The 23,628-nt window shown below is 48.9% G+C and overlaps 1 protein-coding gene across 1 annotated transcript in view; it reads right to left on the minus strand.

Moving 5' to 3' along the window:
• EPS8L2 (EPS8 like 2) overlaps positions 1-23,628 on the minus strand; it is a 41,928-nt gene that overhangs the window by 16,503 nt on the left and 1,797 nt on the right. Inside the window, exons 2-4 of the mRNA XM_042882098.1 lie at positions 11,469-11,533; positions 10,705-10,760; positions 2,008-2,072 (exon numbers count right to left, since the gene is read on the minus strand). Coding sequence (XP_042738032.1) covers positions 2,008-2,072; positions 10,705-10,760; positions 11,469-11,512 — 165 coding nt within the window. The 5' untranslated portion in view covers positions 11,513-11,533. The remainder of the gene's footprint in view (positions 1-2,007; positions 2,073-10,704; positions 10,761-11,468; positions 11,534-23,628) is intronic.

A 23,628-nucleotide genomic window follows, 5' to 3' on the forward strand; every position in this document is an offset into this window, starting at 1 on the left:
GCCTTCTCCCAGTGATCAGTTATAACCATTTCAGAGATCAGGTAGTAGCTCCTTGGTACAGTGATGATGTACCAGGGGTTAGATGGGCCCAGAGTATCCACGGCACCAGAGCCCTGGGTGGCCCTGTTGAAGCATGGATGAGAACTATCATTGCAATTGGTTCCATACGGGATGTGTATGCAAGAGGAAAAAGCTCAGATTGAAAGCACTGGCAGCCCTAAGAGGATGAAAGGGTTGAGTCTTTAGTCAACATTAGGGATGGAGGGAATTTGAGGTTACCAATTCATCGCTAAGGTGATTGCTGGATAATTCACCAAGACTGGATAGATCAGAGAAGAGGACAAACACAGCAGAAATTAAGTGATGGCCCAGTTCTGTGCTCATAAAGCAAAGGTATGGGGTGAGGCACTATCTAAATAAAACTTCTGGCAGGTATGTGAGCAGCTAAAGCTGAGATTAGCCGTGCCATCAGATATGAAGAACATGCTTGGGTATGTGTTACTGTAATTGTAGAACGCCGCACGAAAAGCTATTTGCAAAGTCAATATTACCCGCACGGAGATGCCAAACCCTCTGCCTTCTGAGCAGTGAGGAGAATTGGTTTATACCTGCTGACAGTCATTCTTATCTGCTCTATTATGATAACTGCTGGGTTTACAATCTTCATAAATTCCTAAGTTATTTACTGTTAAATAAGTTCATTTTCAGGAAGCCAAAGCTACTTCTCCATCTCAGACTCATTAAAATATTTTTCCTTTCCCTTTTCTTTAAATAATGCTGGAGTGGGGGGAATAAAGGCTTGTTCTTATCTTTATCTGATTAAACCCCCCTATCCAGAAGGAGAACCAAATATGCTAACTTTCCTAAGAATGGGCTTCCACTTTTCAAGTTCAATCAACTTACAGATTACTTAAGGGTATAAAATGCTTCTTCCTGCCTCACTGCCGGCCACTGAAGCCCTGTTTGCTTTGGTCAAAGTTGAAGGCACAAATCACAGATGAGTGGCACAAGGCATAAGGAACGAAGTTCTAAGTCCCTCTCTGGGTCCATGAGTGATTCTATTTGGCAGGGCTCACTGATGGGGATGGTTGGCTGGGGCCTTAAACCAGAGAAAAGGGGATCCTTCCCACCACCTGTGAACTTCATGAGCCTCCTTTCTTGCCTTGCCAGCTTTCAGTGCCAAGTGAGCCAGCTGTCCCCAGCCAGGTGGAGCTCCTGCTGGTTGGCAGCTGCACAGGCTGGCTTCCTCCCTTATGTAGGTGTCTGTGACACTGGAAGCTGAATTTTGCTGAGTGCCTGTCATGGCTGAAGGGTTTTGAATTACTGGAGAGGACACAGTAGTTGAGGGAGAGCTGAAAAACGATAGTTGACATGCTCAGTGTGGGTTGGGCAGGTGAGTTCCTCTAACCACTGTGTTCAGCAGGAAGGGTTTGAAGCACAGAGTGATAAGGGGGACAACAGCTCCCATTGCTCTCCTTCAAATGTAGAGAAGGATGAGGACAAGTTTCTCAGTTTCCTCTTTCTTCATGCTGAATTTACCTTTTTTTACATCTTTTTTTCTCCATTCTCCATTCTCTCATTACTCTATATTTCAATTTGCCAGATCTCGAACATTCATATTTTTGATAAACGATGGCTCTGCATGGCATTTCCAATTTTAATTTAAAATAGAAGAGAGATCCATTGTTAATTAAACCAAATTCACATCACTGTTTTTTGTCCTCCCTCCCAATCAATCCTTTTGTATTTGATAGCTATAATGGCCAAATGTGTCCAGCTGAATAGGTGCTGGCTTCACAGAAAGTCCTGAAGGATGAATGGAAGATTGTCAAGCATCTTTGCTGTTTGCCTCTCCCAGGATGTGGAAAGCAATGCTTGCATATTGTTAAATAGGCTACCAGCTGCTCTTTGACCTAAAAAAGCTCCAGGAAAAGTGAAATATTTCATTATCAGCATCTATCACTCATACAGGTCTTGCAGTCCCATAAAAGTTAATTGCATGCTCACCTGTACATGGTACTGTGAAGTCTCGTGCATAATGATATTGGAATTGGAATATTTTTTCCTTTGTTCTGGAAAAAAAAGAAAAAGAGAGAGAGAGAATCCCTTTAGTTTAAAGGCTGTTATCAGTGTATTCAGGTCTGAAAATTAGAGCTTTCACATAGGGTGCTACTGTCCAGGCTTCCAGTTTCAGAGTGCTGAGAATCAAAGTACTAACTTGGTGTGCTGGATACACATTCCAGTTGTATTCCAGAATGACACTGATAATTCAATTCCTGCACTTCTTAAAGACGAAGTGAAACCTTATGTAAAGCAAAGCCTCAGACAGCAAATGACCAGGGAAGGTGTCAGAAGAGCAGCTTGCAAAGGCTGCATCCCATCAGCCTGGACAGAACAGCCCTTCTAGATGGCCTCTGGAAGAAACCCTCTGCAGCACTGCGACACTGCTAGTTTGCTGTCTTATATTTCCTGGCAATGAGAAGGGCTGCAGGGGTCAAGGCCAGCCAGCCAGAACCTGCCTGGAACAATGTTTTTATGAGGCAACAAACCTTTATTGCTTCCTGCATTTCTCACTGGTAAACAGCAGCAAGGAGCAATTGGAAAAAATACTGCTTTTAAAATTTTTTTTTACAAGAGGCTCTGGAATAAAATCCTAGAAAAATCGACCTGTCAGCTTTTACTCACTGGTTAATGGTATGTGTCCATTCTGTATGTATGCTTTGTGTGCCTGGCAGAGGAGAGATTACCTGGGCTCAGAGTGAACTGAACTGAAAACACCTTCTTCACCAGCAGAGGACATCCTCTAACCTCTCGTTTGCTTAGAAAATGTAATTGTAGCTCTGTGTGTTGTCATAGGTTCTTACAATCTGATTACACATTTTTACCCATCCTAAGCTAGAAATAACCTGTGTTAGGTTACCTTTCTGTCCTCTGCAGCAACCATCAAAGCCAGGAGGATCTCGCAACATTTTGATGGAAAAAAACCCCAGAGACTTAGATGAAATACTGGTGGTATTTTTGTCAGCCTCTTGGTTTCATCCAGACTGTGGAGCTGTTTGCTCTAAGATCTGCCAAGCCTGTCCTTGGCACCTGGTGTGATTTGGAGCCAGCCCATCTATGCTTGCTCACCCGTTTGAGCTGAACAAGCTCACATCTCTCAAGTATTTGAGACTGCTGGTGTTCTGCTCAGAGTTCTCAGCCCATGCCCTGCCATGCTTGGGTCAAGGTCCATGGCTCCACTGCTTTGGGTTCCAACTCTTTAGCCTTTTCCTTGGACTCCTCGGTGTCTCTCATATATGTTTATTCCTGCTTGGCTTCCACCGATGCAGAAGGTGCCTCTCCAGCCAGCAGGTGTCTCCACAGAACAAGCACTGCCCTGAAGGGTTGCTTTCCTTGAGATTTGGGATTTTCACCTTTGCTAGGCTAGGAGAGCTTTTAGATCAAGCCCCTCTTCGTGCTTCTCCATAGACACAGGGCTCAGCACTGGTAGCATCCTAAACATACAAACTGAGGCCCAGAGAGGTGAAAACGAAAATGGATGCTGATGATTTCAGTCAAAGCCTGGCAAGGGTTGATAGATACAGCTTTCTAATGCATTTTAATTTTTAAGCCTATGAGACATTTCATCACCGTGGCAGAACACCTGTGTACTTTGCACCTTGCACCTGTATGCCTGTCACTGAAAACACAACAGCGTGCTTTGCTTCCACAGCTAATTCCTCGTAGTACCGAAGTGGCTGCTGTGCACAGGTAGGAACTATTTTCTGCTGGGCATGCTGGCAGGGGTGTTGGCTGGGGCTCTGCCTTGCACACCAGGAGGACCTTTGGACACCTTGCACAGCTCCCAGCTCAGCTACAAGCTCCTGGAATGACCCTGAGTACAGGAATTAATCTTCCAGCATGGCTACTTTCCCCCCTTTGGCTTACACTGAGGGGTCAGCGGCATTTTCAGTTTGCTGGGTGTTTTAATTGCAGCCTGCCCTACTTCAGATGTGGGGCAAGATCTGGGATAGGGCACACAGCAATGCATGTCTGTGGGGAGTTGTCTCTGATGTGAGGCACTTTTTTTTCTCTGAGTAACCTCAATTTCCTCACAGAGCACTTCTCATGTAAATAGATGACACTAATGGAAATGAGAACACTGCGTCTTGTGTGGGATGGAGACAAATCTCAATTTTGAGGCATTCCATCCTCTCCTTTTTAAAAGGGAGTGGAAAAGGCTTCAGTGATCAGACTGGAAACAAAGCGGGGTATGCAGATGGCTCCAGCTCTGAAAGGACAGGTGTTGAGCAGTGTCAAGGGCTGGTAGATGGAGATGGAGTTCCATAAGAGCCCTCCCAGCCTTTTCCAGCAGAGGTGCAAAACACTGCAATCTCCTTTCATTTTAATGCAGGAAGAAGCAAGGATTCAGGCTGTAAATTGCAAAATAGTCAATTGTAGGCCACCTCAACCTGAGAGGTTGTATGAAAGAACACTGGCACATTTCCTCCTGGTTCATCTGACACCACTCATGCTGGAAATACTTTGCATTTCTACAGCATCTTGCAATGGAGAAGACTCAGGAGAGGTGAGGTGTCACCCAATCCATACTGAGTCTTCAGCAGGCAGGGAATTTGCATAATCCCCAACGATGAATAAGAGTGACAGAAATTTAAAGATGGTTTTCAGATGGCAGCCGCTGTCAGAACATATGGTGGAGAACTGCTGGATGCAGCACGGGCTGGATTGCAAAGAGCAGAATTGTCCTGGACTGTGGCACGAGTACAGCAAACATCTGAAGGTGATAAAAGCTGGCGTGAGCCCCAGTGACCATTGCTGTACTTTTTCCCTCCTGCCTGCCAGGAGAGTCAAAGAGACGGGGAAACAATAGAGCTTTGTCTCTTTCTTTTTTTGGTGTCAGGCAAGAAAAATCTCTCTTAGCATGAAGATCATCATCCTTTCCTAAGCAGCTAGCTTTACTGTTGCCTCATACTTACAGGCGTGGGAGAAGCTGCAAAGCTATTCTCTAAATAATGTTATCTGTCACCAATATCTTGCAGGCACACAGCACAGCACAGCACAGAAATGGTGTTTCCACTGGCACCAGAGGGCAGATGAGGAAATGGGAAATGCTGAGACCACTGCAGATTGGATTTTACCCACTCAAAATGGGCTGAAAACTGGGTGCTGGACTGAACATCCAGTGACAACAGGCCAAAATACTGTTTGGAAGGGAGATCGTCCTGCTTGGCTTTATGATAATGAGTGAAAGGATGGAACTGAGAAAATAAAAGTAGGATCAATACACATCCTGGAAGAATGGTGTTATGGGAAGCCAAAGCACACTCCATGTGCCAGGTTCCCTCCCCATTTCCATGCAACGCCCTTTTCCCCACAAAGCTGGGCCACGCTTCCCTCAACTGGGTGCTTTGTGCACACAGTACATCAGTGGGATAAATAAACACAAACCATTCCTGCTGGTTTGTGGGAATTGGAGCACTCCTTTCCCCCTACTGATGGTGCTGTGCTGATCTGCACAGGGTGCTGTGGGTCAGTTACATCAGAATCCAAAGGCTCAGGCCCAAGATTCTGTCTCTTTCCATCCATTACATTCTCATTGCTGCTACATACAAAAATTCACCCATGCTCTTGGTGTACACCGGAGCCAAAGCCACTTGTGGTGCCAACAGGTGCCTCTGTGACAAATTTCTGTCACAGCAGGGCTGGGGAGGCTCCAATCTCTCCTCCATGCACATCCTTCTCTACTTAATTAGGGAGTTGTATCACACCGGATCCTCCCTCATTCTCCTCGTATCTCCTTGTATTTGCTTTCTGCTGTTGCTAGGCAGAAGGCTCCGTAGAAAATGTGGGGGATGAACAATTCATCAATGAAACAGTCAGGAGGGAACCAAAGCATAACAACCCCAGGTTTGGGAGGTGGGCTGGAAAGGCAAGAAGAGCATGGCTGTTGCTGAGCATCTGGTCTCTACAGGAGCTGTCAGCACAGGACAACAGGGACCATGAGCCAAGAAATGCAGTTATCCTGCAAGGACTTAGAAGGGAGCCAAGAGTCAGGACTGCTGCTTTGCTTCAGAGCTCTGGTGAAGGACACACGTGAAGCAAAGGATTCCTGGCCTCTGTATCCATTGTAGCAGCTTAAGGAAAGTCCTGGTTGTTGCCTTCTGGAGTTTGCCAGTTCTTTATGTTACCTATATATTATCTAGCAATGCACGTGCTTTTTATAGTAACCTGCCCATGTAGCATGAGTCGGTCCTTCTGCCAAACCAACAGGTCAAGACACAGCCCTTTGGAGGAGAAATGAAACAGCAAATGCCTTGGAATGCTAATGGTAGTAATGCAGATTTGCCAGGCCTGCATTATAAAGCAGCCTTACGAAATAGCATCCCGTCCCGGAATCCCAGCAGGAGGCCAGATCTGATCCGGCAGCACCATCACGCATCTGCACTGTGCAGCTCTGCCCATCCCACTGGTTCCTGCTTAGCTGTAAGAGGGAGATTGGTCTGCACAGACACAGAAGCATGTGGCATTGCAAGGCCTCCTGCTAAGTGGGGAAAGCGTGTGCTTTTGGGACTCATGAAACTCATGAGTTGAAAGAAAAGGCTCTCATTGATACTGGCGGCAGCCAGGGGTATGAATGGACCTGGGCAGCACTGATAGCGCGCTGACAGCCAGCTGCTCTCAGGAGGCTGAATTCCTGCTCAGCATGCCTAATAGTTGCCACAAGCTGAAGCCCAATTGCTCACATTCCTCATTTATTAGCTGAAGGCACACTGCACTCCAGAAGAACAAATAAAAGTCTGACACAGCTTGAAGGTTGTGCAAGGCCTGCATGCACTAACTGCCTGCTTGTGCCTGGCATGCCCAAGGGCTGCTCAGCAAAAGACAATCAGGCTACTGAGAAGCTCGTGGGGAGAGGTACTCTCTTTTCCTTTAAAATCAAGGCTGGGCGGGATATGCCAGAAATGGAAACGCCTCTTTGTTAACCCCCCAGCCATGCAGTTTACCAACCAACAGCACTGTTCTTGCGCTGAGCCACCGGTGAGTTTTGATGCAGGAGCCAACAGGAATGTTGGTTTCCTTCCTTTCTTCCAGTCCCGTTTCCAGTTAAAGTATTACATTTCCAGGCTTTAAGTGAAAAGGGTCACCCATGAGGGTGGAGAGGAGCCGCGTAATCTGAAGCTGGAATCTGGGTGGGAAAGGGGATGTGAAGAAAGGCTGCTGAAGTGACACACGGAGGCAGACAAGGGAGCTATTCAAGGCTGGAGGTAAGGGAGAGGGGGAACCACTGCTTCAGGAGATCAGCAGATTGGTGTTGCCTGCTAGGTTGGCACTGCTGTGGTATACAATAACCAACACTAATGACCCCATTGGTGGCCGCTGTGCCCAGCCATCAGTTGTAAACACGTATTTACAGTGCAGCTTTAGGAAATGGACTGTATTGAGTCCATGTTTCTGTCTTTCTCCTTTTGAGGCTGTTCCTGAGCTGGCTCAGCTCCTGTCTGTAACGGCATCTCGCTGCATCACCACTTCACACTGCATTTGCCCAGTGTGCAAGTGAGGATGTGGGAGAGCAGACAGCAAGGAATTACAGCCTGGGGGTCTCCATGTAAGAGACATAAGAGCCCTATGGAGACCAGGAGCTGCTTTGTGACCGTTAAACACAACTCACTCCTTCACCACCAGCTTGTTGGTGCAGCCCCTCTCCCCATGGCTCCCCAGGCAGATGATAACCATCCCAGGGCCACACTGTTCTCGTATGAGCAGCTCCTGTCTTTGTGTTAGCATCCTGTGTTCTGTTACAGCCCGGGAGCCTTTCTTAAATTACAGGAGGCGTGCAGTGTCAAGTGATGACGCCTCACAGACTGAAGCTTTTCAAGTCCGTGTTTCTGTAGCCCAACACACACTAGTGGCCATTTCCCAGCCCTGTGTGCACCACGTTTGGGTCTTTCCCAGCAGTGTGTGTCAGGCAGCTCGGAGCCAGCTCTTGGCAGGGCACAGGGAAGCAGTCGAGCATCACACAGATGGACGCAGCACAGAAGTGAGCCCCGTGTGAAGTCATCTTTAAGCTCCCCTTGGCTCCACGCACCTTCTCACAGTTACAGTACCCAGCCCTCCATGAGAAACAGCACCAGCCAGCCATCCACGAAAGCAGCTCAGATGCCCTCCTGGCGACCACCCCAGAAAGGGATGGCGAGCAGTGGCAAACGCCGTGCTTCCTTCCCAACTCTTTCCTTGGCTCATCCTGTCACACTCATTTCCCCCTGCTGTCTTCGAGCTAGGTTCAGGGCACGTACCAGTAAGCAGAGAAGCAGCTTAATTTATTTATGGTATGCATTAACATTTATTCAGCTGCTTGCTGTGCGTTGGGTACGGTGGCTACCTGATAGGTGCCAGCCATTCCCCCTGCTCTCTCTGTACGGGCAGTCATGGACTCTTCCAGAATATGGAGCTGAGCAAATGTGATGCTGTTTAGCAAAGGGGAGTGGGAAGGATGAGCATCTGCTGTCATGGCAGCCAGGCAGCTCCATGGCTGAACGCTCTAGGATTCTGGTAGGGCTGGAGATGGGGGAAGATGTCTCAGGGCTTTAGGCCATTTTTGTGCAGAGTTCCCTGGAGATTTGGATCTTTCTACATCCCTCTGTGCTCACTGCAGTGAAAAAGACACCAGCTATGGCAGGAGGACAGCCACCCTCCCCACCTCTGGGCCACCGCTGTCACCTCTGTGGACCAACATGGGTAGAATCACTGAGGTTGGAAAAGACCCTTCAGGTTATCAAGTCCAACCACCATCATAACACTACAAGACCACTGCTAAATCACATCTCTAAGCACGACATCCATGCATCTCATAAATATCCCCAGGGATGGGGACTCCACTGCCTCCCTGTGCATCCTGTTCCAATTTCTGACAGCTCATTCCATGAAGAAATTCTTCCTCATATCCAATCTGAACCTCCCCAGGCACAACTTGAGGCTGTTTCTTCCTTTAAAGTGCTGTGGATTTGGGGCTTGTTGTGCTCATTCTTGGAAGGCCCAGCAGTGTGCACAGGCTAAGGGTCCTGACTGATTGCACAGGAGAAAAATGGAAATATAAGCTCCAAAACGTCCCTTAGCAGCACCACAATCACATAATCAAGGCCAGCTCAGCTTGATGTGATTTGTTTCATTATGAAACATAATTCTCCCTGGAATTTTAGTTCTTGTCTGCCCTCCACCCCCAGCTACCAGTAGAAATTAATGCTGGGGGAGGGAGATACAAGTGGAAAGGGGACCCAAACATTTGAATGCTGCTTTCACACATGCTGAGTGCCCTTTGAAGAAGGAATGCTGAATCAGTGGGGCGTGCCCCACGTTCTGCAGGCAGAAACCCCACGGACGTGCTTGTGCATAGAAGCAGAGCCAACACCAGCTGCTGGTAGAGGGCTGCCAAGGTGGGGGAATCAAGGGAGGTGATTTATTCCCCCCAAGGGTTTGGCCTCTGGCCTTACAATCCCTACTTCAGGTTTGCTGGAATTTGGTGGGAGAGGTGTCCTGCTCTTGCTGACATTTGCTTTTGAGGTGTGTCCATACAAAAAAAAAAAAATAAAATAAAATAAAATTAAAGATGTAACTCTCTGTTGAAAATTACTTATTTGAGAAAGTGTGTTTGGTTTTAAAGCAGTTTGTTGGCTTTTTACTTTGCTGGCTTTTACACTGCGGGGCAGTCAGTGCTTGCTGGTCTCCTCTGCACAACTCAGTCCCACCCTGACACCCCAATAATTCAGGGCTTCTGTCAATGGGTGCTGACCTGAGCACCCACTCTGTTTCCCACACACTTTTCATCTCCTTGTTTCAGTTTTACTTCTCTGTATGGTTCTGTATTTATCTCTAAACTAACATCTCTCTGCCCCTGGTGAAAATTGCAGGAGCTTTCAGCACACAGCAAAGGAAGCGATTCTATCAGAGGAGCAGGGGGAGCTTGCCCGAGCAGCCCTGTGTGCACAGTGGAGCAGTTCCCAGGCATTCCCACTCCTCCCTTCTCTCTTCTTTCTGTGCTTTTATCTCCAGACAAATGACTGATGCATCTCAGGCCTTCCCTTGGCAGCTGCTCATCACACAGCATCGAGGTGACAGATACCTATGGTCAGTAACATGGAATTTTTCATCTAACTTTATTCCCACAGTTCACTTCTTGCAGCCACCCTCACTTCAGGGCAGCAAAAGGAGCTGTCTGATCAAATACAAACTCTCTGACCAAGGGGCTACCAGAGCCAATGACAGTCCCAGCCAAGCAAACTGACAGCCAGAGGGTGGGAGATTGGGTTGAGCGCAAGCACCCATCCCACCAATCGTCTGTTTCCAAAGAGCCGAAGGGCACTGGAGTTGTCATGGTTCACTAAGTAGTTAAAGGAGTATAATTATTAACCTGCTGAGGACAGTCTTTCTTTTGTTAGATTCTTTATCAAGTTATCTTGCTAACATAACCGGAGAGAATCCAGGTGAGAGGAAGCAGTGCCCTGCATAGATTTGTCTGTCCTCACGGAACCACAGCCATGACCAGCATGGGACACGGTAGCATAAAGTGCATACTCCATACAGAGGACGTGCAGACACACGTGATGGACTGCTGACCTCAAACTCCCCAGCAACAGTGTCCAGACCTCCAAAGGTACACTTCCTATAGGAAACCTGAGACAAACCAGCATGTTTGTGGGTACCACTTACCATACAGGTCCTTTGCACTCAGCTTGGAGGCTCCGTCCGCTTTGCCCATGCTGCCACTGCAAAAGAAGGAAGGCACGAATCAGCATCAGCAGTGCAACCCCACAGCAATCATGAGGGAAACCAGCCCTGCTCTCATCGTCACATCCACTGAAGGTGCTGCCAGGCGAAGAGTTCTGCAGCTCCCTCTGCAACCCTAGCTGTTATCCACACCACGGGCCCGTGTCACCAAACCCAATGGCTGCAAAGAAGAGCAGGGCAGCCCATCCAGGCCTGTTACTGGTAGAGTTACCATTGCTCACGGTCTCCCTGGGAGCACATCACTTCTGGAAGGGCTGTGTTGAGAATGGTGCTCCCAATGAGTTGGTATGGGAAGGAGGCCAGGGAAAAGGAGGCTGATCCTTAGAACTGAGTCCACCTGAACCCAAGCACCAAGGCTCAGAGCTCTTGTTCTTGGACACTTTTTAAACCTACTTCTTTAAAGCAAGCCCATAAGTACAACCCATGTCCCATGTGCAATTGTGGGAGGATGTAATTCTGTGTAAAACAGTTGAATTTTGGGGGTGTCAAGCCTCCAGGCATAGGTTACATCCCCTGTAAGGCCTGTCTCCACATCCCACATGGTGATAACATGTGAGGATCCAAGGAAAGGTGAAACAAACTCTGTGCACTTAGGGGGAAAGATGGGACCACAAGGAGCCTCCCCCTGGGCACTGGGAAGGAGTGCTGCCCATAGGATGGAGGGAGCCCGCCACACAGATCCTTACTTTGTTGAGCCAGTGCTGCTGCTGACGGATCCTTTGAGACTCATGTTGCTTCACAGGATGGGCAGCTTCAACAGAAGCAGAGGAGACAAAGTTAGAAGTTAGAAAACAGCCTTCACACTCTCAGGTGATTTACTGGTGCATATGATGCCTTGACTCTGATTCAGGGTTCCCAAGCAAGTGAGAGCAGCACAGTGGGGTTTTCTGGCCGTTCGCTGCCCCATGGCTCTGACCTGGGCTGAGATGAAGATGACATAACATTCCTGAAGCCTATTTCCACCTCTCCTCTCTTACCCATCCCCTCCAGGCACTCCCAGAGTTGGTGGTGTTCCATTTTCTACCAAAGCAGCCTTGCCTATGGCTCTGCACAGACTTGATGAGGCCTTATTACTGTGATGGCTGGCTGCTTGGGAAGGGGCAGGCAGGCTTAGTTCAGAGAGATTTTGCCTCTTTTGCAATAAGAATTTTCAATAAAAGTGCTTGAGAGAGATGCAGGCACTGCTCTGAGGGCAGAACTAGAAGGGGAAAAAGGCACGGAAAATGAGGTATAATAAAAAAACTCAGGACATTTCATATTGGGATCCAAGTTATTGACCTTAGCTCCATTGCACAGTTTGAAGGAAAAGCAAGAAAAAGTCTTCAATTTAATTTAAGAACATCGGAGGCACTTGTGTTGAAGGATGGGCACTCAGACCCTTTTTTTTCATTCACATGGATCAGACCCCACTCACTCACTCACTCATTCTAGGGTTGTCAGAACACACAGAGTTATAGAATCACAGAATAGTAGAATGGCTTGGATTGCAAGGGACCTTAAAGATCATAGAATAGTTGGGTTGGAAGGGTCCTTAAAGATCACATAACCATAGAATGGTTGGGTTGGAAGTCACCTAAAGAACATCGAACAACAGCGTGGTTGGGTTGTACTGGACTTTCCCAGCCCCAACACCTGCCATGGGCTGGTTGCTACCCACCAGGTCAGGTAGCCCAAAGCCCCACTCAGCCAGGCCTTGCGCACCTCCAGAGATGACAATTTCTCTGAGCAACCAATTCAAATGGCTTAAAAACACTCATCGTTTATCCAAAGGAAGGTTTCACTCAGTGTCTTCAGTGAGAGCTCCCACAGTGGGACCTTTGAAGGAGGGTGGCACGTTCTGTGAAGCTGCGTGAGCTGCCCTGTGATTTTTTTCTTAATTGAACTAAGGTTGTATGCAATTCCTGGGGAATACTTCAGAGTCATCCCTGACGTCTGGGATTTCCCCACTGGAGGCTGCCTGTGTGCTGCAGGGCTTGTTGTATCATCGGTAGGGCTGCCCTGGCTTCCTCACATATCCGGTTTTATTCCTGGTGTTGGAAGTGCTCACTTGCAGTATTTTGCTCTGTGCATTTTACCCTGAGGTCAGGGCAGATATGCAGCTTTCTCGCTGCATGAGTGCCAGAGAGATGTGTTTTGTGGCAAGACATGCTCTCTCTTTGGGGCCCCTGTCATGTTTTGGGCTCAGCCTTACAGCTTCCAGCCTGCCTTGTATCAGAGCAACACTCCTCAGTGCTGAGGCACCGGCAGGAATTGCTTCCAAGCACATTAAATTCCCCATCTTCATTTGTTTTGGTGGACACAAAAGTTCCCCTTCCCTCTCCCCCCCTCCCCACATGTGCATGTGGATATTAATTCAAACAGATGTTAGAATCGATACTTGGTGTTCTGCCAGCCTCTCTGTGCGTAATGAAACCTGTCCCTGCTCCCAGGCTTGGGTACCTGTGAATTTTTCCTCTGTTAATAGCTGTCTGCTGGTTTCCTCTTACAGTCCTCAAATGGTTCCTATCTCTCAAATCTCTCTGTACATTAGCATGAGATACCTAGAAAAGGGAACGTGCTCTAATAAACTCAGCTCTCTTCTGTTTACTTGTCTGAGCACTTTAGTCCCATGGCTGACGACGAGAGCTGGGAGTGTTTCTGCTTATTAATGTAATATTTCTGGCTCCCTTTCACTTACTGCCCCAGGGCCATGTCCTTAATGGACTGAAATCCAGGTTACTCCAGCATGCAAGGGTTGCTGAATTTGGCTGGTGGAGTTCAGAGCTTCCTCCCAGGCCTCAGAGAGGAAAAAACAACAGGAACAAAGGATGCCAGGCAGAAGATGAAATGCATCAGCACTGCTGATTTCAGCAAGAGGCCGATTGCATATTGCTCCTTTGGACACACAAAGTGATCCTTGCTTCATCTTCATGGTCATAACACATTCAACTCCAATGGATCCTTCTCTTTGCCATCACTGTTGAAAGGCTGCCCTCAGTTCCAGGGTGTCTGCATCCCAGCTGGGGCACAAAACAAAGCCAGCAGGTCCTTACACCGATGAGCTCCCTGCTTTTTACTTATTAGTGCTATTTTCAGTATTTAACCTTTGCCAGGTTCTTACTGGTGCTGGGAGGACCACGTTCAAACTTGTCTTAATTGAAAAGAGAGCGTGGTGTGAGGATGGCCAAGTCAAGCTGGTACACAGCCTCACACCACCTCTTTTAATTCCATTTAAATTGTCTGATATTAATTGAATCCTGGCTGGCAGACTGGGGGAGGACACTCTTCTGAGGGGTTGGAGCCTTTCTAATTACTCTGTGAAACTGAGAGACAGCCAGACTTCAGTAAGAGGAAGAAAGAGCTGAGAGAGCTTCACCTTTTGAAGAGCACTGGCAGTCTGCAATTTCAGATGTGCCCATCCAATCTGGCTTTGATGATGTCCCTCCTTTCTATCATATCAACTATGCCACTCAGCTTGGTGTCTCCTGCAAACTTGCTGAGGGTACACTCAATCCCACTGTCACTGACAAAGATATTGAAGAGCACTGGTCCCAGAATGGACCCTAGGGAGCACCACTTGTGACTGACCCCCATCTGGACATACAGCTGTTGATAACAACCCTCCAGCTACAGCCAACCAACCAATTATTTACCCACTGAACAGCCCAGCCTTTAACTCCATCTCTCTCCAACTTAGAGATACGGATGTTGTGTGGGACCATGTCAAAGGTCTTGCACAAGTACAGGTAGATGACATAAGTTGTCTTCTTTTGTCCACCAATGCCATCATACTTCCTCATCGAAGGCCGCCAGATTGGTCAGGCACGATCTGCTCTTGGTGACGCCGTGCTGGCTGTCATGGATCACCTCCTCATCTCTCATGTGCCTTACCATCTCTTCCAGGATGATCCACTTCATGACTTTCCCAGGCACAGAGATGAGGCTCACTGGCCTGTAGTTCCCTGGGTCTTCCTTTCTGCCTTTCTTGAAAATGGGAGTGATTTTTCCCCTTTTTCCACTCACCGGGGACAGTGACACCTATGACTTTTCAGATATGATGGAGAGTGGCTCACCAACCACATCAGCCAGCTCCTTCAGGACCCTGGGATGCATCACCATTCATCCATCTTCACCATACCCTCTAACCCATGTCCATAAATAGAATCCTGGAGTTACTAAGGTTGAAAAAGATCTCTAAGATCATCAGGTCTGACCATCAGCACATCACTGCCATGCCCACTAAACCACACCCTTCAGTGCCACTTTACACGCTTCCTATATACCTCCAGGGATGGTGACTCCACCTCTTTCCTGAAGCAACACTGAGGGTGAAGTATCATGCTTTGAAGCAAAGGAAGTCTCCCTCCCTGACTTTCCGGACATCCTTGAAGGTCAAATATCCTCCCAAAGACGCACGCAGAGTCATGACAGGAGCCTGTCATTGTTGTCTGTGCTACACTTCTGTACATTCCTAGTAAATGGAAGAGAGCCATGCATTGTTTTGGCTTTCTCCGAGTCTTTGAAGAGGGAGATGCAAGAGTGGAAAAGCTGTAAGGGAAAAAATAGCCACTCTCTTCTGTGTGGTCCGATTGCTTTGATTGCCATTCATCCTTTTCATCAGCAATTCTTTCCGTTCATCTGCTGTGATCATACATTATTTTTGTTCTCAAGCAAACGGAAAGGAGTTGTGCGAAATTCTGAACTCTGGGTGAAGACTGGATAACTCAAAAAACTGGAAATACCCGTGTATCAGTAATCAATGTGTAACCAAAAAGGAGTCATATATGTTTGATATCCATAGCCTAAAGCCATTGGGACTGCAAAGGGTCCTCTCACATCCCATCAAGCCAACCTAAAGGCAGTGGTGGTGAGAATGGCTATACTCTGGCAGCAGTGAAAAATATGTGATGGAGAGGCTGCCCCAGGGTCCTGCCAGGGCCATGGAGCACAGATCCATGGAGACAACTGGATACGCCAGGCAGAAATGCTAGATTAGCAAAAGCCTCAGAAAGTAACATAAAGCCTGGCTTTGAAACATTAGCTGTGTGCCCACACGATGTTATCTTTTAAACTTCCCAGGACAACAAAGCACCGTCTGTTAGGGTTGCTGGGTGTTTTTGCAAGGGAACGTCACACTGACAAAAGCTGTCTGATGGACTGTCCTGCAGAGCTCAGCCCTCTTGTACGCACCAGATCAGGGGGAGGACAGGCACCATGATACACGTATCCTGCCCTGCTTGGCTTGTCCACAAAACAGGCAGCCTCTGAGGGTATCCTTCCAGCTCCCTCCATACCAGCAGAGGATTGAAAGATACTAACAGATAGAAAACGCTGTACCCCACATGGGTCCTCTAACAAAACATCTTTGTGCTGTTGGCTCTGTGCACACCTGACAGCCTTCTCTTGCCTTTAAATGCCTTACTGGCCCTGCCAGTAAGGATGCCTCTTGTCAGGGCTCACTGAAAGGAATTCAAACCTGCTTGGTGGGGGTCTCTTCTGAGTGCACACACTCCTAACAAAACCAGTGTTTGTGCTAGCCAGATAGCATCTTTCAAACCAAGCCTTGAAAGTCATAGTGGTTCAGTGAACTCCACAGTCTTAACCTGGTTGAAAAGGGGAAAACACCCAATTGATACGGGATGGCCTGGTGGGATTCATCTCCGGGGGTCCTCCATTCCCATCCCATGTGCTCTCTGAGATGCTTTAAAAAGCATCTCAAGTCTTGTTGCCCCTTTCTTCCTCCCTCCCACCTTTCAGTTTATCTTCATAGCAGCGGAGGCACTAGGATTACAGGTTGCTTTGGGAAGATGCCAGCTCCAGATGAAGAGGTGAGCCTGAATGGGTGTGTAGGGTCGGGTTGTGCACAGCACGTGAGCTGCTACGGTCAGTAGGGTGACAGGCGGTGGGTACCACCTGTGGGATGTTGGGAAGGAATACTCCCTGCTCTGCCCATGGAATTTTTCCCACTGCAGAGATTCTCCAGAACACCTCTTCCAGACTGAGGCACCTCAGATCTACAGCCACCCCTCTGCCAGCTTTGATGGGCCCCACATTTAATAGTATCTCCCCCCTCCTGTGCCGTGCCCTTCTGTGCTCTGCTGAGAACCAGGATGAGATTTATACCCATTACACCCAATGCCTTGTTCTCTAACCTCCTCAGGAACAACGATTTGCGCTTAAAATGTATTTCCTGAGAAAACAGGCTGGATTCCAGCAGGAAGAGGGGAACACCCATGTGCCTGTCAGGCTGTTGGGCTTGGCACCACTGGTCCCTGGGCTCATGCTGTGCCTACTATAGAGCCAGCAAGAGAGGTGCTTGAGGCTCTTTGCTCAGGCTGAACCAAACTGGGAGTTCTTCTGCTCCTGCCAGCAGGTAAAACACCCCAAAGCAAGTCTAGACAGTGCCTTGCTCTATAAATATCCAGTGAAAATGCAAAACTAGCCACAGTCTCCAAGATCTTTGGGAAAAAGAATTGGAAACCGACTCCACTGCCCCTCTGAAAGAAGTGTAGGCAGAGTCTCCGTGCTGAGTCACTGCTCCTGAATTTACACTTTTCCTCTCTGTTGCAGGAGCCCCAAGGAAGCCTAGGGAAAACATGGGGCACGTCTGGGCTTGCAGTGTCTGCACAGCCTCCCTCTCGCCGCAGGCACCATGCAGAGTGCGCACCATGCCTGGGCTGCAGCTTAGCGAGCCTGAGAATCCAGCCCAGAAACAGCCTGCCACGTATTTACTGATGCTTTTGGAAACACAGAAGAAGGCAGATGAGCACTTGATGCATGAAAGCTCTTTATAATTGTGTAAATGAAAAGACCCTGGCTCAAAACAATCCAAATGGGAGAAAGCATGATGTGAGTCCCAGGGAGGGGACGGCTGAGGGCTCGTTCAAGCACACAGAAAGCTCACTGCAGGGCAAGAACACCTCTCCTTTGGCTTTTCCAGGCATTTGAGGAATAGGTGGGAAGCTCAGCAAAGCCAGCCCCAGTGGGGCTGCAAACAGGGTGATAGTGCTTCTTCTTTCCAGTTCTCTGGTCCAGTCATCAGCCGTGCCGTATGAATGGGTAGGGCATTACCCATGCAGTGGTGGCTGCTTTGAGCTGATCACCCAAGTGCATTAAGGGCTCATTAAGCACTTGCTGTAATGTGTAGGTGTGCTGTGACCCCACCTCACGCTGCTATGCATGATCCTTACAAGCTCACCTCTACAGCTACTGCATTAACAGATGACCTGAAAAGCTTGCCAGATCCAATGGGCAAACAAAATCATTTTCCACATCACTTCCCAGCAAAAGCCTCGGCCCCAGGACCACGATGCTTACACCTGAGCACCGCCTGCTTGGTTGCCAGCAGCAGGGCTGCGGCCTGACTTCAGCGTGCTCATCCTGACGTTTCTGTGGTTGCAGCAAGATGTAGAGCACGATGGGTAAACCTAACCCAGGAGATCCTTATTTCCCTGAGTGGGAAGGTCAGGCTGCCATATCTTTCCCCAAAGAAAGGGAGTGGACTGCAGCCTCATTCTGTCTGCCTGTGCCAGGGAGGAGCAGTCCCACGCCACTCCTCATCCCTTTTCCAAACGCCTGTGCTTTGGGCTCGGGGATGCTAATGCATCACTAATTTTCATTTCCTGCCATAAAACTCACCCTCTGACTTTTGCCAGGAGGGTGGGGAAGAACATCTGAGGGAGGAGATTCATCCCATGAAAAAAAGCATATGATGTTTAAGGCTTTTCCAGCCTTCACAGCCTCATCACTCAGTGCAACTCAGTTGCACTCAGTGCAACTTCTTCCCACCCCATTCTGTGTTCCCTACTCATATCCTGTCCATGTATTTTTGGCCACTTACTAACAATTCACTGGAGTTCAAACTTGGCATGTGGGAGCTCTGCCGTCACTGCAGAAAGTGAGCTGACATGGGTTTAACCAGCTCAGTGATACAGTGGTCACCATGATTCCCGGGATGTAGAATCATAGAAACACAAGGTTGGAAACGACCTACAAGATCATCTAGTCTAACCATCCTCCCATTACCCTTGGACAGGGCTTGGGTCAAATTTTGGGCTGTTTGGAGTGTGGTGTTTTCATATTGATCGCCCCTTCCCCTTTGCCTCCATAAGGCAGAAAGAGGAGATCACTAAACTGAGCTTTGGCTGTCAGTCATCTATTTGTTCAACCTGCCAAGGGTGGGCCTCCCCCTGAATGCAGGTAAACCCTATAGGCTTTCACAGTGTGACAGCTGCCAGCTGGGTTTAGGGATTGGTTTCTGTCACTTGGGCTTTCCATAAAGCCAGGAGGAGCGGGTTTTTGAGGCAGGAAAAGCAGGTCACACAGTAACCAGAACAGTTCCATGGGAGGTGGTTCCAAAACCAAAACAAGAAAAAATATCCATCCCCTTCATCCTTTGTTTCGCTGAGAATAGAAGGATGTGTGCAGTTGGGTTTATCGAGGCAATTGAAATGGCAGTTTCTAATCTGACCACGCAGAAATGTTTTAATAATACATTAAAACCTCCTGTGATGGCAAGGAGGAAAAAATCTATGTGGCCCCTGCAGCAGAGGGCCGGGCTGGGAGCATGGGAGGGCAGTCTGTAAGCTGGGCTATGAGAAAATGCAGTGATCACAGAACTGGAAGAGTGTAGTAGAGCTTCCTGTGGTGCCTCGAGGAGGAATGGTTTCCCTGAGTGATGAATGGTCAGGTTGGATATTAGGAAAAACCTCTTCTCAGAAAGAGTGGTGAGGCATCAGAACATGGGTGGGAAGTGGTGGAGTCACCATCCCTGGAGGTGTTCAAGGAAGGTGGAGTGTGGCACTGAGGGACGTGGTCAGTGGGCATGGTGGGGCGGGTTGGGGTTGGACTCAATGATCTTTGAGGTCTTTTCCAGCCTTCATGATTCCATGATTCTGACTGCCCACACACCCACAGTCCCACTGGGATTTCCAGTCCCATAAGACCAAAGCTCTGCAAGTAGATGCACAGGGGATGGTTTCTGCTGTGGAACCACAGTGCTGTGGAGGAGGCTGCCCACAGAGGTACCATTGCGTAAAGCCCTGAACAACCTGCTCTGGTTTCAGAGCTGGCCTTGAGGTCCCTTTGGACCTGAATTACCCTGTGATCTTCCAAGATGAGAGGTAGAATGAGCAAGAAAGCCCTTATATGCCAGGTGGGCAATCTGAGTGTGCAGGAGTTGGTAGAGGATGGCACAGCCTGTGCCAAAGCCTGCATGAATTCTCATACAGCAAAAGGAGGAAGCAGGGGAGGTGTCTGCTGCAGCCTGAGGTTTAAGGCTAAGTCCAGCATGAAAAGCATAGGAACACATTTTGAGAGGGACAGGGAGCCTCTGAGTAGACAGAGAAATCAAAGTCATTTGGCGAATTCCAGCTAGATCCTAATGCTAAGCTGGGAGTTTTGAGCTAACCAAGGCCAAATTTAGCTTGAGGTGTTGGGGAAGGAGATGCTGAGACAAGTGGAGCTGAGTGTCAGCCACCTGTGCAGAGCTGGAGTGGAGAACAGCTTTGCATGCAGCACCTTGGCAGCTATCTGCACTTGTCTGGCCAAAGACAGATCATCTTGGGGTCAGCATCACACCAAGGACTGCTGAGAGCAGTGACAGCCCAGATCTCTCCCGCTATGTGCTCCAGAGCTGTGGATGCTCTCCTAACCTTTTACCGTTTGCTTGCAAAGCCTTGGCAGCAGGGAGCAGAGCAGGAGTGTCTCTGGGCTCCTGCCAGCAGATGTTCTGGGGACCTGTCTGGTCTAGTTTGCATGTGACTGTGACAGGTGGGCTGTGAGCACACAGCCTTGGTCTTCACTTCCTAGGCTGTGATTAAACTTGCATGACGTTTCCTTCCATCGAGCAGTCCCTGGGGCTGGAGCTCTTCTCCTCCCTGCTGGGGGTGGGCACCTCTCAGATGTCAGGCTGGGAGCACAACCCAGCCACACCACACCAGCACACGGATCTGCCTCGAAGATGGCCAGAGCAGAGAACAAGAACAGGATGGGCGCATGGGGACCCTCTCCTCAAAGTCTCCCAGCCTCCAGCAGTGGGATATAAGTCTCTTCACTACACCTTTTCATCCCAATATTTGTCCCGCTGCACTTTGTCCTACTCATGTAAACTCCTGACATCCAAACCACCCGTGGCACAATGCTCCATAGTCTGTACCTGCCCAGGGTGCTCAGCCATCTCTTTCTGTTGGCTCTGCACTCGCCAGCTGCCAGCTTCACGGGATGCCCCCAGCTCTGTCATCACTTGACAGCTGCTCCCTTATTCACTAACTCCATGCCACAGGCAGCTCTGCAGGTCTGGAGAACAGTAGCACCTCAGCTGTGTCTCTTTCAAGCTGAGGAGCACGGGGAGCTTTGTGACCCAACTCACACACACGGGAGCCCTCCTTTCTTGTTTTGAAGCAGAGCAGTCACAGTAGCATGGAGGAGCAGTGGGAAAAGGGTGCTGCCCCTGGCCTGACCACACCTTGGGTGTTACCTGCTCAGAGACCAGCGGTGAGCACAGCTCTGCTCCATTTGCTCTCCATTTATCCAGTTCAACCTGCTCTTGCTTAGCTCAGTGCAACAGCTATTCTCGCTAAGCTAAAGCTTTTCTGGCTTCTTTTTTGTTTTTTCAGTTCTGGCTTCGAGTGCCTGCTTGGACTGAGCTCATGGGATGCTGGATCAGATCTTCCTGTGCTCTCTGCTACTGAAATGCTACAGGGCCAGCTGGAAGAAGGTGGCTGACAGTATTTGGGCATCAGCCCTTTGACCTCAGTGGGGCAAACTGCTGTTCCCATATTGCAGAGTACCACTGTCTTCCTCCAGTTTGCATTCTGGGGAGCTGGAAAAGGCAGAGTGTATCGGCAGCTCACGTCCCTGTGTGGTCATGTGGTAGCTCCCTGCGAGTCTGGGCATGGATACCCCACTAAAGCCATCTAGTTCCAACCAGGGGAACAACAACACCAAGAAGCCATTCTCTATGATGGAGCCTTACACCTGCAAAGGCTGCCTGGGTGTTCGTTATTCCTCTTTCCTTTTCGAGGGAGAGTAGAAAGTCCCATATGTCAGCCCAGAAGCAATGCTGAGAGCATTAGGCACTGCCAACAAGAAGAACTGCCTTGCTGTGTGAAAGTTGGTGTTAGAGGTTCTCCTGCAGGAATGGCCAGGAATGAGTCCATAACCCCAGAGGAAAACATGAATATCTTTCTAGGGAACAGAGAGGTTTTAATTAGTGCTCCCTTCTGCATAAAGCCTGGCCCTCCTCCTCTAACTCCTCAGATGAACGCAGCTATAATTAAGAGGCAGCAGTGTCAGGAAGGAGAGCAGGCTCCAGCCTGTGATTTATTAAGGGCTGTCGTGGTTGCAATTAGCTTTCTCTCTTCCCCTCTCCTCAGTGTTTCCACAAAGTGAATTTGGTGATGAAAGGAGCGTCTCAGGCTCGGCCAAACGGGCGCCTCTGTGTTTATCATTCATTGCAGACAGAGCAAGGGCAGAGTTGCTGCTTTATTTTTCCCATAGGGAAAAAATTTCATGCTAATGAAAGCCTCCAACCTGGTGGGGAGGATTTCATATCTAGAAGTCTCAGTTCTGGCCTAAGCCCGTTATGTGTGAGCAGACTGGGGAAGGCTGGTGTAGGCTCAACCCTGTGTGCCTGCTGGCTTGAACCTACCTAATCACTGCCCTGCCAGCTGCAGATCTCCAAATTCCCTGGCAATGGCTGACAGTGCTGCTGGTTGCCTGAACTTTGGTTTACTGCCATTCAAATGGCCTGCAGTTTACCTTTGTAGGATATAAATCTGTACAGGCTGAGACTGATAAAACAGCAGGGAGGAAAAAAAAAAAAATAGAAAGGAAGCAGGAAGAACAAAATTGAAACAAATTCCGATTACGGGAAGGTTTAGGGGGGCAGTGGCTCAACTGCAAACCGAAACAAGGAAAGGTTTTGCTGGCTGCTCCCAAGGCGGTGCTGAAGACGCCACCAAAAGCAGAGTGCAATGGCCACTGAGGGAGCTGCCTTCACCTACATCAAGGCTGGGCTGGGGGGCTGTGGGCCATGATGGCCCAGTTGTGCCACACCTGCTCATCGTGACAGCCAGGGCTGTTGTGAAATCCTACCCACTGTCCCTTCCTGCCCTGTTTCTTAGTGCTTATGGTGCAGGTGAGTGCCCATGGTCAGTGGAAGGAAGCAAGTGTGCCTGCCGAGTGACAGCAATGTTGGGAAGTTTTTGGTTTGCTTCCTTGGTGGCACCACTGCAATTAAACCCTTGGGAGCATTCAGTGCACGGAACAAGGGCTGGGCTCTCTTGGGGAGGCGGATAGGAAATGTATCCAAATTGGTCCAGCCCTCAGCGACGAGCCCTTCCCTCCCTTCCTAATTGCCATTTCTCTTGATAGAGCTGAGCTGCTACCAGGAAATAAAACCACCAGGGCTTTTTTGCTTAACCCATTTGGCACAGCGCATTTGCAGGTGGTGCCTTCCCAGCCCAGGAGAAAGGAAGCAAACACAGCCAATGCCTCATTCGTGTGCACAAGACCAGCTCTCTCCAGCATCTCCTCCTGCTTGGATCACCTCTCTGTTGTGCACTGTGCTTTAAACAGAGTGGGAAGCTGGCTCTATCACTCCAGGAAGTCAGCAGACTTGCCTTGGCACTCCTGCTGGGGAAGGTTGGTGAGGCTTAGAGTATTTTTAGAGGGTGATTAATTTTATTGGTAACGATGACATCAAACTCATGGGCCAAAGGGCATGCACTGACACCTGCCCCAGAGGTGGGAGCAGTCCTGCTGATGGCTGTTATGTGAAACAGACATGGGGCTGGACTTCAGCCCCACACAAAGGGAAAATGGCTGAGTTGTCATTAACCCCACAAACCAGTCCTGACTGAACAC

The sequence above is a fragment of the Lagopus leucura genome, unplaced genomic scaffold (genome assembly GCF_019238085.1).
Source record: "Lagopus leucura isolate 7727_CA_CO unplaced genomic scaffold, USGS_WTPT01 Super-Scaffold_100033, whole genome shotgun sequence".
In the NCBI taxonomy this organism is placed as follows: Eukaryota; Metazoa; Chordata; class Aves; order Galliformes; family Phasianidae; genus Lagopus; species Lagopus leucura.